This window comes from Perna viridis, chromosome 15, assembly GCF_037379345.1.
Source record: "Perna viridis isolate PV_CMFRI_1.1 ecotype Kerala chromosome 15, ASM3737934v1, whole genome shotgun sequence".
NCBI lineage: Eukaryota > Metazoa > Mollusca > Bivalvia > Mytilida > Mytilidae > Perna > Perna viridis.
This window is the reverse complement of record NC_142459.1, coordinates 15,754,221-15,770,641: the sequence shown is the minus strand read 5'-3', so window position 1 is coordinate 15,770,641 and position 16,421 is coordinate 15,754,221. Positions and strand designations below refer to the sequence as shown.

The 16,421-nt window shown below is 35.4% G+C and overlaps 1 protein-coding gene across 2 annotated transcripts in view; it reads right to left on the bottom strand.

Moving 5' to 3' along the window:
- LOC148597134 (cell adhesion molecule DSCAML1-like) overlaps nt 1–12,612 on the bottom strand; it is a 37,552-nt gene extending 24,940 nt beyond the window's left edge. Inside the window, exons 1-6 of one of the 2 annotated variants that reach the window (XM_088563386.1) lie at nt 12,352–12,612; nt 6,993–7,085; nt 3,508–3,678; nt 2,333–2,384; nt 1,725–1,787; nt 681–1,151 (exon numbers count right to left, since the gene is read on the bottom strand). In XM_088563386.1, the coding sequence (XP_088419512.1) occupies nt 681–1,151; nt 1,725–1,787; nt 2,333–2,384; nt 3,508–3,678; nt 6,993–7,085; nt 12,352–12,486 (985 nt within the window). In that variant the 5' untranslated portion in view covers nt 12,487–12,612. The remainder of the gene's footprint in view (nt 1–680; nt 1,152–1,724; nt 1,788–2,332; nt 2,385–3,507; nt 3,679–6,992; nt 7,086–12,351) is intronic. The other variant, XM_088563388.1, reaches the window with a different exon arrangement.
- Between the last annotated feature and the right edge of the window lie 3,809 nt (nt 12,613–16,421).

Below are 16,421 nucleotides of genomic sequence, written 5' to 3'. Positions count from 1 at the left end.
TTATATTATGGTATTATTGCGTTATTGGTTTTCCATATTGGCTGAATTATTGGTCCGGAGCTAGCCATATACATCATATTGGCCAGGCCAATATGACGTATTGGACGGGTAAAGGTCGTATTGGACGGCTACGTGTGAATCCCGTATTAGTCAGCTACATCTTGTATTGGACGGCTAAATCCCGTATTTGCACACTTTTGTACTTTGTATTGTATTGTATTAATAGTTTTTATCATACATGTATTTAGGCTTATATTCGAACGTTAGTCAATAATATAGTTATTATATGTAGTTAATTATATTATATAAAATATTATATACTGCCACTGAAAATTTACTGTCAATGCATTTCAGTTGTTCAGATAGAACGATTCCAATATAAATAGTGACATGTAATTAACAGAAAATGGTGGGAAATATTGTTTTACAAAAGAATTCAACTAAACTCTATGGATAAATTTCAATATTTTCAAACCTTTCAAATACATCTCTCATTGATTTTATTATTAAATGTAATTTTTTCGAATAATTTAGTTTATTTAGAAAGTTGAGAAAAAAATCTACTCAACACCATCATTATTTGCATGATTCTTACGTGGGCCTGTATAAAATTTGGCTTTCTATTTTTAGAAGCATGAGTTAAGGTGGTGACATCGGATTTTAACGAAATGATTATTTACCCATAATCTCGCAGCATGATGGACCACCGATTGGCAGAGCTGATTTGATATCCTGACCAGGTGGACCCTGTACTCCGGGATCTCCCTTCGGTCCGGCCAACCCTTGGGTACCTGGTGAACCGGGTGGTCCCTGTGGTCCCGCTGGACCTGGTGATCCTTGAGTTCCTACTTCACCCTTTAGTCCAGTGGCTCCAGCAGCACCAGCTGGACCCACAGCTCCTTTAGGACCTATTTTACCGGGTAGTCCTAATTCTCCTTTCGGTCCATTTAGTCCTTGAATCCCAGGAGAACCGGGTGGTCCTGTTGGTCCCACTTGACCGGGCAGCCCCAGGGCCCCTGATTCGCCTTTCAGGCCAGGGGCTCCTGCCGCTCCTGGTGGACCACTCGGTCCTTGAGACCCAGTCTTTCCTGGAAGTCCAAAATCACCTTTCTCTCCCTTTGGTCCGTCGAGACCTATTTCACCCTTTATGCCTGAAATGAATGCAGTGATATTGATTTTTTTTAGAGTTTTGAATACGTAGAGGAGTACATGTATGACTCGATAACCATGATTTTCATACACAAACATATCGGCTACTAATAGATTTATCATTTGCGTTTGTTATTATTCCTCTTGACCAGTGTTCACGTCAAACAAGAGAATCGAAAAAAAAACAAATACATGTACATCCGCTTCTCTTGTGAGAAAAATAAATCAAAGTTTGTTTTGGCCTGCAAAACTGTATGATCCACTGAATTGTAAAGGGGTATTACTCCTCTACAATTCAGTGGATCATAATTTCCTGGTAATAAGCGCAATTACATATAATGTCTACCTACAAGGTTTCATGAAATATGATGCATTACTTTTCGAGGAGTAGCTGTTGCGCTTATTATAGTGTGGTGGAAAGACAGACAGACAGACGGGTAGGCCAAAAACAACTTGTCTCTCCAGACATAATGATTACTAGGTATTTACAATATGCGAAATGATTTGTTTTCATTATTGTAAATTATAATATAATACAACTGAATGCAGTTTTTCAATTTGAGAAAATGTTTTACCTGGAATTCCCGGGTCTCCTTTCAATCCAATTTCTCCTTTCTGACCTTGCATTCCTGGGGGTCCTGAAAAAAAGTGAGAACTTTTATATGAAAATTCTTATTCGAATTTCTCCTTTATAGATACGAAACGTATTAGAAGAGCTACGTGTATCAAAGAATTTGCTCCTCCATTCGCGCAGAAAAAGTTATTCGTGTCAAATATTTTGGCGGAATGACGGTCCCAGGGGTGCAGGGGGTTGGTTCCCCACATTTGTATTGGAAAATATGTCTTTTTCATGTGTAAAATTCACAAAAAAAAGTAATGTCCTAGCATCCCCTCCTTTTTCAGAGGACCTCGGCTGGCATCCCTCCTTTTCAAAGCGTCTGGATCCGCCCCTAGACAAGTAGGTTTCACAAAATGCGATGCTCAATTAAAGCCTTTTCAAAAGATGACTTGTTCTATTTCATGCACGTATTTTTTCCTAAAATTTTCAGCGTAACTGTCGTACCTAAGGAAATTTTTATACGTCGACTGCCGTAACTACATGTACATGTACCGTACCGGCCGCTACACTCCCGATCAAATGGGAGTTAAATGTAGATACTTTATCTTTTACTATATATCTTACCTGGGGTACAAATTTTACTGTCGTTACCACAATACTTATCAAACAAATTCAACTGAAAAATATTAGAATAAAATAAAATAGAGACATACAATTCTTCTGTTGTTCCCAAGCCCTACATGTACCTCTCGGAAGTTTATACACCATGCATGCGCATCACCGACCTTGTAGTTAACATGAAAGGGTTTATCTTCCAATTGTCATAATTTACACATTGATAAATGTCAGGTAACCAGATCGAAGATGCATAAGTAGCAGGGCTACCATAGGCCATTCAAAGTTAACTTCTTGGTTCTCATGCTATTTGTTAGGAGGGGTTACATTTTACGATGAAATGGCCTCAAAAAGGTTTTTTTATATGAATCATGGACAGGGAATGATAAAGGATGCGCTTGTTCGTATTTATTTTATTGAAATGGTGATACTAGGAAAACGGATAATGAGGCACCCTCGGAAGAGATGTGGGTCTGTGAGACACTAAATGGCCGTTGTGACGCCAAAGACAGATAAGGTTTTAATGGATGTAGTTGACAGTACGTTAACAAAAATATGAAATAACTCTTGAGTTTTTTTTTTTAATCGCATTGTAAAGAAACAAAAACAGTAATATCTTTGAGTTATTATATGTCAAACATGTAATTTAGTTGCAAAGCGGAGCATTTTAAATAGACAAGCTCAGATAACCTTTAAAACCATAATTAAGAAATAAATCGCGGAAACTTCATTTTATCATTGTTTCATCCCGGGCTGGCCATGTATGCCGCATTGTTTTACCCCAAGCGATAGCGATGGGCGTTAAATAACGACATAAAAGGCCATCCCGTGGTAAAACAATGATAGAATGGAGTTTCCGTGATTTATTTCCACTCTAATATGACTAGTTTCTTCGTTTTTTTAATAGACGTAGCCTATGAGTTGCACGAAATGTTGGTCATGTATTTTTCAATTTTTTTACCACGGCTGTGGTATAAAGAGCTTTAATCCATGTAATATAAGAATATTTTAATATTCCAGCGAGTGTGTCAAAATTCAATCTAATTCAGTCCTTTAGGTCTGTACTTGCATTTCCGAAAAATAATGAAATATCCACGTACACGTATAGATGATATGAATACCCTATCAGGTATATGTATTGCATCATATAATTAAATACGCTATCAGGTACATAATTAACTTACCTCTGCGTTGGCCAACTGCGAGAAAATTTGAGCCATCTCATTATTTGACGTCTGTCTGCCTGTTCGACCTTTTGCACCGTGGAGAAGATATAAACTGAACTCATTAAGGACTTGCAATGCTGTTTCTCTACTGGTTTTCCTTATTGTTTGAATCTGTAATGAACCAGTCAGCTGACCGACCGGAAGTGGAAGGTCCAATCATATATAATAGAACATAAGGACAAGTTCTGTATGCATTCATTGTATAGATGAGCCTCTAACTTATATACGAAGCAAAAATAGACTCTGACGTTTAGTGAGGATACGTCCTCGATTTCGGATACTTCAAAGGGCAAATTTAAATATATCTGTGAAGGTACTTTAGTTTGCAAGCATATTTATTTTTCGCGAATTGCCAACATTACTTTTCATGTAGTTCTAAATAAGTGAATTCATGGATAAGAGCATATTAGTTCTCATATTAACTTTCAATTGATAATTGGTATTTTCATTTGCAATTTGAGCGTATTTTTTAATCAATTTTCCAAAACCACGAGAATTTATTAATACCCAATGAAGAACATCCATTCCATAGTACATGTAAGATCTACATGTATATAAATATACTTGTAGGGTTAGGTTAATTTCTGATTTGGTTATTTTTTAAAAGTTAAGTTTAACTAAACGTCATGAAAGGACTAAATTTAAATGGTTTTACAGTCATTTTTTACACTAAGGATTTACATTCATTAAAGTTTTCTAAATTCTGTCGAGACTCAATTTCTTTTATAATTGAGTAACCTTCTTGTCGAAATAAGGGCTTGAATTGAAATTTACTGTTTTTTATTGTGAAAATAAAAAAGTGAGGCAAATTTGCCCAACCCCTCAGAGAAAAAGGACCTACACTGCAGATGACAGGGAAACCTGTCAATACCAAACCAATTTTGAACATGGTTCGGTGTAGACAGGTGTTCAGTTTACCAATGTTCAAAATTCATTAAATTTTACATTATTAATAAGAGACTATAAAAGTGTCTGGTTTAGACAGGCTGTCAGGGTATGCAGGGTTTAATCCAGATAGATTTCACAGTAGTAAAATTTTGCAGTTAAGCGTAAGTCTTTGCGAGAATCATGCAAAATGGGAAATATGCATCTCAAAGTCTCGCCGAACTGACAGTATAATTTCATTCAAGAATGCTCTCTCTATTCGTAAAGACCATTACTTGATCTCTGCTTTTTCACTGGATTTGTTCAGAATTTTTTTAATGGAATATTAGAAAAATGCTTGAAATGCTCATTTGCAGTCTAGTTTTAAAATGACGCCGTATACATGCATGTCTTAAATTAAATGTCATTATAGGAACTACAGATGCTTTAGTGGAGCTCAACAGCGTATGAATATAACCAAAAGTCCATATTTGATTCGTGTAAAATTTAAAAATGAGTTAGCTATTTTAATAGTCCTTATACCAATGGACACCTCTAGAATTGTTTTTGCTCCTTATACTTTTTAAAAGGAAACGAGAGCAGTGCTCCAGGTCCACAGCCTCGCAATAAATCATGGAGTATTAGTAATAAAAAGAAAAGTTTATTTCAAAAAGAGTTATGCCTCGGATACAAATTTCGGACGGAAAGCCGAGTTCTATACTACCCCGATTACCTCAAAAGCTTTCAATACCGTGTAAGTTTGATGAAGTATGATGAAAGTGCAATGTATATGAAGGTTTTCAATCGTTATGCACTGGAAACAAATTTTCGGCCCTAAATTTTTTGTCATTAAGTACATGTGGCCCTGATCTTTGACCTACGGACTCCTACATGAATAGGTGTTTTTCTTACATCATAAGCCTTCAAACGTACAAGGGTAATGAAAGTCTATGAAGACGTTAAAAAGTTATGCCCCGGAAAACAATTTACGGTTCAAAAATTGTATTTTATTAAATACGTGTGACCTTGACATTTAACCTGTTGATCCCTAAATCAATGTGTCTTTCTTACTCCATAAGCCTTCAACCGGCTAAGATTTTTGAAAGTCAATGAAGGCTTCAAAAGTAATGCCCCGGAAACCAATTTCGGACAGACGAAAGGACAGGCTGAGAGCAGGATTCTATACTCCCACGCTTTCGCAAAAAGCAGGGGACTCATATTTCAACCTTGAAGAGATTATTTCATTTATTTAATAAAAGAACTATTTTACTGTATAATGAATTCACCCACAAACATTGAACGATACCAGTCAGCCAATCAAAATTGACGTAATAATCAATTATTACATGTGTATAATTGGAATTATCTTTTTTTTATAAATTATTTCGTTTGTCACCCTTTGTATATGAATTGTCCTGTTTTAAATAGTGTCTCTTATCAGTGATTGAAAATGATAGAACATAATGACGTACATGTAGTTCTAGAAAATAGAACTACAGGCAAGTTTAAGATTAAGGAGAATCAGGGGCAATTACTTCATATTAATCATGACAAGTACATGTACATGTATACTGGTTAACTTAAAATATTACAAAAACAAAGGTGTTACCAGCAAGTCGGTAGTCCACATCCTGTTTTCCGTTATTTTTTTTTTTTCATAAAAAGTATGGGTTTCAGCAGAGTGTTTACTTCGACGGCCGTTTTAAAACTGACAATCCGGCGATCGATAATATATTTGAATTAGCGTGCCGTGTGCAACCCCTCCTCTGGGTTTCAGTAACATTTGCTGTTGCTCTCTGTCATTTGAAAGTTCATAGATCCGCAAAAATAAAGAAATGTTTTGTACTGTACTTGTCCCATAGTAAGTATACAAAATTTATGTAATACAGCTGAAACGCTCTCAACTACCTGTGGGGTATATTCAACCTGTTTTACTTTTTTTGTTTACCTTCTCATTCTTTATTCTAGATATTGGTTTTAAGGAGATAGACCTAAGGTAAGGGACACAACTCTTACAAATCATTGAAACGTTTGTATTCAGCATCTTACATCAATATCATGTAAGCATATCAAAGTAACATGGTTTCAATTAATTCTGTTTCAAATGAATGCTTGATAGGCTTAGGTGAAATTGAATATGATACAAACATGTAAATGACTTCAAGATTTATTTCCCCATGGTCTACCTCCTTCAGTTTAATTTTTAGTAAAAATTAGTTAAAGTGAGAAAAATCAGAAACATATACATGTAGTCAACAACCCAACGATCTGACATAATTTCACTCAAGGATGCTTTCTCTATTTGAAAAGACCATTATTTGATCTCTACATTCCCGGATTTGCTCAGATTTTTTTTCAATAGAATGTAAGAAAGATGAGGTTTTTGAAAGTGTTATCTTCCTTTGAAATGTTTATTCTCTATGTATTTCAGTTATAGTACCAAAGTGATTTGGAAAATCATGAGTTTTTTCCTTGATTCTATAGTTAAATTAAAACGTTCAAAATGGTTTGATTTTTTATACCATGTTTCATCCGCTGACTGATTCTTACTGAAGGTGACACTTAATTATTGTTCTCACCAAAATGTTCTGGTCAGGAGTGCGCTTTTCTCTGCGAAGATGATCGTCATCTTTTCGAGCTTCTGTCGATAACGTCTCAAGGACTGTAACTTCCTGCAAAATTATAGATTTTATGTCTTTTTATTTCATTGTATAGAAATGCAAATATGTGTGGTGCATACTACTCTGATAAAAAATCATCAATATCATCAATATCCTCATATTTTCATGTACATGAACTGTTGTCACATATTTATTCCTTCAAGCAAATACATCATGTAGCATAAAAAATATCAGGCCTGCACGACACAAAACAAGAAAAAAATACTTTAGTCTGAGAAAAATGTTAACTTCCATGCTGACTCCAATTAAAGTCACAACCAGTGAAGAATTTTGTCTGGCTTTTCACGTTTTGTGTCGCTAGAGCCCAAAGTTATCAATTGTAAAATTACACAAAAGTAAATTACTAGAAAAATCGTATTTTAAAGAGAAAAGTTCGGATACAAATGAGATTAGTTCTAAACTGTCAAAAAACTAACCCATAACTGTCAGACGAACAACTCTATGACATATTTAGAACAGTTCTCAGACAGTTCAAGAGCCAGTTCTTCTGACAGTTCAAGAGCCAGTTCTTCTGACAGTTCTAGCAGAGCCGGCTCTGCTAGTAGCTGTTGTCGTAGAGCTGGTTCTACTATTTGAACTGTTTTCGTAAAGCCGGCTCTGCAAGAAATGTCAGAAGTTGAGCTTGCTCTAGTAGCAGAACTATTGACACTTTTAGAACTGTCCTAGAGATGGCCCATCTGACATTTCCCCTGAGAGGTTAGAATTTATCTCATCTGAATGCATGCATAACACTGAAACTAAAGCGTTATATGTCTTTAAAAAGGTTCCATCCAAAAAAATTGGCGAAACTCGATTGATTACTTTTATAACATACTTGTAGTAATGTATACATTGTAATATTATCTGCCACATACGTCCACATATTTAATATTTCAAACATGACAAGTCATATCTTCGAAGTATGTCTTCTATATTTCATGAAAGTCTGCATTTTCATATATTTCTGTTAACTGAAACCCCCTCTTTTTTCCTGGATCGATACGCCTCTGTTTTAAAAAATAACGAAAGTCCCTTTTACATTTCAGGAAATTATCGAACCTCCCCCCGTTTTACCATTACTAACAAATGATCCATTTAAGGAGGTAGACCTAAGGTAAGGGAGACAACTCTTAAAAATCATTGGAACGTTTGTATGCAGCATTTTACATCCACCTTATGGAAGCATCTAATTAACTTGGATTGATTTTATTCTGTTTCAAACAAAAGCTTGAGAGGCTTTGGTGAAATTGAATATGATACAAACATATTACTGATTTCAAGAGTTATGTCCCTTACCCTAGGTCTACATCCTCAAGTTAACACCAAAAAAATTCAAATAATTAAAATCTTTGACGACTTTTGAGTTTTATTGGTTTTGATAACTGTTCGTATTATTCAGTGCCATTCCATGTGAAGTTAAAAATTGCGTGACTAATGATGATAACTGACTCACTATTATAATAACGATAGCAGTGATTTACCGAATAAATGTTCCCAGTGTAAAAATTTGATAATTCACATTAAAATAAATTCGGCAATTTCACTCTCACACTTTCTCCCGCCAACACGAATATCAATCCGCCGCAGTGGCGGATCCAGGGGCCCCCTTACAAAAAAAATTGAAAAATTGTGTGTGTTAAATCATGAAAAACAATTAGTTCGTGATCCTCACCGGTGATCTTGTCAAGAATTTTGCTCCCTCCCTTTACCTAAAACTCTGGATCCGCCACTGCGCCTTTCACTAAATTTTAAATTTATGTTGAAAATGGGAACGAATTATATGGAAAATATATATGATAAATAGGATAATCAATTGGTTATCGTGAGTAACCAATATATAATCACTTCTGACCAGAACACATTAAGATTTAACTTGTGCGCGGAAAAACTCTAGTTAAATCTAGGTGCTCTTCCGCACTCGAGATCATATTTTGGTTATCCTATCATTATTGTGTGCCTTTTGTATTTCTTTTCAGATATAGGCAGTTCTCTTCCTTCAGAGATATTTTTCTTATGATGCACTATGGATAGGGGAAATAACTTATATTATTGGTTGCGGATTTTGTTTCTGCTTATCTAGACATGCAATTAAAACACCTCTTCCGTTTTCAAAATTTTAGTGGAAATTGCACAGGAGAGATGATTTGTTACATATACATGTACATGTACGTCAATTTTGGCACTTTATTAGTTTATTATAATTTTATTTGTTCAACTAGAACAAATGGGATAGGACACAAGTTAGTCAAACTTATGAAGTTTTCTTCCATGAAGTACATATAGTGTGTGTGTGTGTGGACCCGACGCCTCCAAGTATTTTAAACAACGAGGAAACGTTTCGATTTCTTGATAAATGTTATAACTTCTACAATTGCTACATTCATTTCGTTTGTAAGATCTTGATGCCCACTTAAGAGAATACTACTTTCTATTTCCATGAGTAGCCAATTCAATTTGTGATTAAGGTCGTTTCGGATACCATTGTAGAAAGGACAGACAAAGAAAAAATGATTTACATCCTCTCGGTTTAGCACCACAATTTCACGCTAGGCTAGACACTATGTTAGTTACATGGTTACTGAGATATATGGGTGCTTTATTATTGACAGTGTTGTAAAAAAAATGCAGTTTTCTACGGTTCACTCTTTCCGAGAGTGGCTCCCAGTCTGTTTCAGCGAACAAAAATTATGTCCTTGTAAATATCGGTAACGATTCTATCAGCATCAAGTTGTAGCTTTTCAAGTTCATATGCATTTAGTATTCCACAATTATTCCCAAACTTCACAACCATATTCAAAAAAGCGGACGGATGTATACTGTATAGACTTTGGAAAGAGTATCTCTATTGAGCACATATTTTAAATTTCTTACAATGTTTAAATGCCTATTAACACTTTTAATAACAGAATCTATTTGGTTATTCCATTTAACATTTTGTGAAAATGTTATTCCAAGATGTCTGTGGAACTTCATTTAAGGAATGATTCTAATTTTTGAACTATAATGTTGTTAAACGATATAACCTTGTTTGTGACAGTTACCTAGGCTATCTCGTATAACCTTTCACGAATTTGGCACATTCTTGATAATTCAATTTCTAATGTATTCCATTCCAAGAAGTAAGTATGCATTTGCACTGTCATCATTATGTTCATCCCCAACAACCTACCCAATGCTAAAAGGTGCCATAAATATCTGCTTAGGGTCGCTCAAATAGCACACTAGTAACTATAAAAAAATTGTAGTATTCATTTAAAATTGCTGCACAATGAAATAGACCCTTTCGTGGTAAGTTGGTGATCATGCTCAATGTACACTTCCGCGAGGTAGGACTTGGGTAGAACAAAAGAATTTTCCTCGCGGAAGTGTATATTGAGCACGTTCTACGCATACTCATCGACTATCCTACAGTTAGCACAAAGGGTCTATTTCCTCTTTTTTTACCGAACCTAAAATTGATTTTATGATAAGTTAACTCTTTTGTGGGGGCTTCTTGGCTAGAGCTGGAGATATCCGGGGGACATCACACAAGACGTTGTCGCGGACACCGTAGCTGACTCAGTCGGATACTTCGACGGCGATATCATAGCGGACTTTACCGGGAACAACTAAAATAAGAGATGGGAAGCAGGGGCGGATCCAGTGATATTTTAAAGGGGAGTTCCAGGTAATAAATTGTTCATTTATTCCACATTTGGGACAATATTAAAATACACTTCCCACGTCTGGGACACTAGCTGGGTTCGCCGCTGGAAAGCTTGCACTCGGAGATGGAATCACGAACACAAGAAGGAAAACTCCATTATCTTCAATGAAAGAGTCGAAGGAGAAATCACTATTTCGTCAAAACTGTGACGCTCTGATAGTGATATTTTCATTCAGAATGAATGATTGTCAGATTACGGCGTGTTTTATCTACTACGACCTTTGTGCATGCTCACATACGTGAATCAGTAGGAGTTTGAAATTTATTACTATTCCTACACAAGGGCATGTGCATGTTCCTGTAGGGTTTTCAGTGCATTATTGTAACCCACGGTAGTAAATAAACATTAATATGGTAGGAATCCATAGATAGACATACATATAGTGAACATCAGGTCGGTTCGTATGTTTGTCCGTTCATTTCACACATTGTTTCCTTAAACAATCATTTACAGCACTACCTACCAAAGTATTGAAAACTTTCTTAATCCATCGGGATATATTCACTTAAAATGCATTTTGGGAAGAGGAATATTTATTGCGTTGTAGTGGAATTTTTGGTTCCCTTGATTTTCCATGTCTGTGATGTACATGTATCTTACTTATGACTGTGACCGGAGGACTGAACAGACAGTAGTTTCACTGACTTCACGGTCAACTGTCTTTTTTAAAATCGAATCAGTTGAGCACTATCTAATTTTATTTTTCGTTAAAAGTGAGATTGTATTATTCAAATTTGATTGTTCCATGTGACTTTTGTTAATTCTACGACAGGAAAGTTTTTGGTTATTGTAACTGCCTGTCTTGGTATAAAATTATGAGCAAGCACACTTCCCAAGCTCGACAGCTATCTTATATATGTACATGTCAGAAGTTATGCTGAACAGTTTTAGAGATGGCTTTGCTGATACTGTTGGGAGAGCTGGCTTTAGAACTGCTCTATGACACTTTCAGAACCGTCCTAGCTGGGAGCCGGCTCTTCTGACGGTTTGGCTGAAAGGTTAGAGCAGACCCCATCTGTAGAAAAACAACGGGCCAATCATTTCATTGCAATCAATTTTACGTCATAGTATGAGAGTACTCTTCAGAAGGGCTGTGTCCATATCCCCGCCCCGTAGGACAGAGGAAGTATGTTGTATCCTATTACTTGTCCGTCTGTCTGTGCACAACATAACTTCCCATCGCGCTGGTACTGTTTTTTTTTAAAGTTAATATTGCTCTGGCATATTAAGGAAATCAAGTATATTCGACCTCGACAACAATATAACTGTTCGACCTCGGCTATTACAAGTACATGTATAGCATGTTCCCGTTTGACGACACACTGGAATATTATTTATTGTCATTTTCATGTAAATGAAACTATAGCTGATATAGGTCTACCGTTGTGGCGTATACGAAGGTCATGATTGGTACAGTTATGTTTCCCTTTTATTTAATTTGGGGCAAAAATGAACAAAAATTGTATTAATTCAATAAGTCGTGTTTGAAGTTAAACTTTCTTGTCTAAATCTTCATTAGTTCAAAGCTGTAAAATGATAATAATATACCTCACAAGGCACAACATACTTACATTTGGTTGGGTTAAAATCCGTTCTAAATAATTAATCCTCCTAAATTGGTACACCGTAATGGCGGAAAAGGTGGCCAGATGAAGAGCGGAAACAAAGGCAAGTACGTAAACAGCAGCAGATCGCGATTCCTTCATCTTCCAGTTATATAATGACCAACATTAAATCATGCCTCGGTGGCACCTGATTTATCAATGATCTTTGATAAGACGACAGTACACATTTGACACTCTTGGTTTGACTTGGTGTTCAGGTGCAAAGCAGGTATATCACATGTTCTAATCTGGCCTATTTATTTGTAACATTGTCAATATCTCACTATAGTCAATGAAGACAATATGATTGTTACACAAAACGACTGTATAACCGAGACGACTATTGGTCTTATTATGTACAAAGGGATGTAAGGATCTGGTACATATACATGTATATCCTAATCTGGCCTATGTGCAATGAACATGTTATGTGATAGTTATTGGCCTTCTCCATGGACAGTCTCTTTAGACATTGCTTAAGTAGGCCTTACAAGTACAACAGTCATGTGTCTATTTATAATCAAAGGGTACAATATGGAAAATCAAGGAAACCATAATTAGTAATCCAGCGAATATGATCCAAGAATAATGAGTCAACTAGACGTGGAAAAGGATCATTAAATGACCAAAATAACACCAATTATGGGTTCTCATGGTGCAGATGTAAAATAACACCAATTATGGGTTCTCATGGTGCAGATGTGAAAAAACGCCAATTATGGGTTCTCATGGTGCAGATGTGAAAAAACGCCAATTATCGATTCTCATGATGCAGATGGAAAATACCACCAATTATGGGTTCTCATGGTGCAGATGTAAAATAACACCAATTATGGGTTCTCATGGTGCAGATGTATACACAATAACGATCCAAGATGTCGACCATATGACTTTTATCTTGTTCCATGATAACCCTGTTCCAAAAGCCTAGTTGTAAACAATCTAGCACAAAAATTCCACTGACACTTGATATTTAATTAGCTATTCTTATACACCTAATTTTCTTTTTTCAAAAATAGTATTAGTATTCAGAATCAAATTTGGAAGTAAAACTTCTGAAATAAAAAGGTAAACATGTACTAAAAGGTTTGTGCAAGTTGCCACCCATCCTCCCAAGTCAGGGTTTTGAGTCCACCCTCGCTCCCTCAAACCCCTGACACCACTCATTCATACTTAGCGGGTATCGTCCAGCGCCATCTAGTGAGTTACCTAAATTTAACCCGGATCCAAATCCAATCAAATCACTCGTAATAGAAACTCTTCGATATAACTTACAAAATGGCTACATACACATAACGTCATTTTTTTTCTCTAAAGACTCTTAACAGAATATACAGTTATCAATTTTGTGTTATACTGAATCGTTTGTGACATCTTACAACTATCAGTTACTCGTATCATTGTTTACCTTTCCACAGACATTTTATGTCAAATCAATTTCCATTGGTGCTTCGCACCTGGAGAAGCAGCCAATCGGAATTGGCTGGACGATACCCGCTAAATATGAATGAGTGATGTCAGGGGTTTGATGGAGCGAGGATGTACCAGAAACACTGACTTGGGAGGTTGGTTGTAACCAATTTCATTATAAAGGTTGTGTCAGCTGCAACATGTACAGAAATAATTGCACAGGTTGAAACTTGTATTTTCGTGTCATACAAGTTGCAACATGACGTACAATAATTTTGTACATTTGCAACTTGTGCACAACATATATGTTGTATCCATATAATCAAATTCCATATAAATAAAAATGGAGCGTGTACACTGTGAACTGTAAGGATTCATAAACGTCTTCTGCTTTTCTTGAAGCACCTGCCATATCGGGGTAATCATGGGGAGAGGACTCATATCATTGAAAAAACAATGTAAAACAGAGCAAGAGTGTACTCCTACAACGTAATTCCTTTCCTCTCAAGTCAGAAAATAGCTTGCCAGACAACCTCTAGCATTGCTGGAGTAAGCAAGAGTGGAGCTCCATGTAGACATGTTCAAGAAGATGGTGGGTAAGAGGTAGTTCCGATCCATAAGTCTATAAAAAGGGTGTTGCAGGCTATAGTTTTACAAGTTTTAAACAAAATTTTCCAAAAAACAGGCATGGTCGGATCTAATGTTATAGATAAGGGGCGTAAATAAAAATAGGCTAGGCGAAGCGAGGCAAGAACATTTTAGATAGGGGTTAGTATTTGTGAAAAATTATATTTCATGCACACAATTTTCCCCCATTTTAGGGGTCTTTCCTTAAATCCGTGTTTGGAGGGGGTTCCATTTCTGGAATTCCTCCTGGTTTCGCCTCTACCAGGTTATCATGACTGAAATATGAAATATGAAATGTTACGATTATGTCCCCTTGGGCGCACACATCGAATACACCCACGAGTAGAAGGAAAAAAAGATCACTGTGTGTTTAGAATAATTGACTGGTAAGTCAGATTATTTTCATAAATATATGTACTTGAACAGGCTGCATGATAGAATGGAGATTACAACTTCATAAAATACTTGAAGGATGCCATTGTTAAATGTTTGTAATAAAGAAATTATTTACAAATATCAAAACTTGGCTACTTTCCAGGTTCCGGTTTAAACAGTATAGAATAGAACGAATATTAAATGTTTTATGCTTGTTACATTTTGACAAATCTGGTATTAATTCAACCACAATTTTCCATCTTACTACAGGCAAGTCTGTGTACTTGGGAAACTTGAACTAAATAATAAAAATGTAAAAGGTTAAGGAAAAAGACCTAAAATTAGGGTTGTCCCCCCTTCCCTGTTTGATTTTTTTTCCATTATAAAAAATATAAGTTTTCTAAATATGAAATATTGGTTAAAAGGGGATATTTGTGTAATTAAAATTAACCTTTGCAAAGGAAGTGTATTTGAATTTTCATGATTTCAAAAGTTACAGACCTAAGTAGAATGCAATATAATAATATCAAGGCCTACAACCATTTAGATGTTAAATCAAAAAGGATACTTTCTTCAGAAAATAGGTAAGACAATAATATCGGGTGAAATTTTGTCCTCTCGATAAAATGGCTAAAATTTATCAATTAAATAATATCCTGGATGAAAAACTATGTGTAAAACATTCCAGGAAAATATCATCCAGGACACTTATTAATATCCTAAAATATCTAGGATAAAAAGTAATATCTAAAAGCATCCTGGATAACATATCATATCAAAAACTATCCAAATTGTTAGCACCTATAACACTGTGAACTCTTTATACCCCATAACGAAACGAACCCCACTTATTTATAGTACCCCTAAAGAAAACCCTTTCAGATACTTGTTTGTTTAATCTCCATAAGATTGAGTGTGGACACAATTTAATGGCTGTTGAAAACATTTAAGTACTTCTCTGTCTAAGAATCGGGCAAAATGTATATAAGGTGTCAACCGTGTGGCACATTTAGGAATAAATGCAGAGATTTTATTGCACTAACCAATTAATTATACCTGATAACCACCAGAAATAACCATCAAAGTGTTTGTAAAATTTGCCTTTTTAAGATATTGACAGGTCAAATTTAGTTGAAATGCACTATGGAAAAATGGTGGAAAAATTGTCCGCACTCTTTCCCTATATAAGCAGTCAAAAATATCTAAGTCACAGATGCTTCAGAATAAACTTAAATAGCTTTTTGGTTGTTTTATAGAAGGAATGAATATATTTTACGCAAAAATCCTTAAAATGGGGAAAATAATGTCCCACCCATTGCCTGATTCTTACACATAACGGTAGTTAACTATTAAAAATATCCCTGGATAAAATCTGCCTTTATTTTAAAGGTTCACACGTGATACTATTGGATGTTAAAAATATTCTTAAAATACAATACATACTGAAATTCCCAATTTAAAATAAATATTATGACTATTTCCTAACTTTCTGATTGCATAATGAATAAAAAATCATCATACATTTTTGTATGAGAGATAGTACCCCAACGATGGTGTTGACCCTTATTTCAGGTGTTGTTCCCAACCTGTTAAATGCTTTTCTGTTTTAGAAAAAAAAATATTTA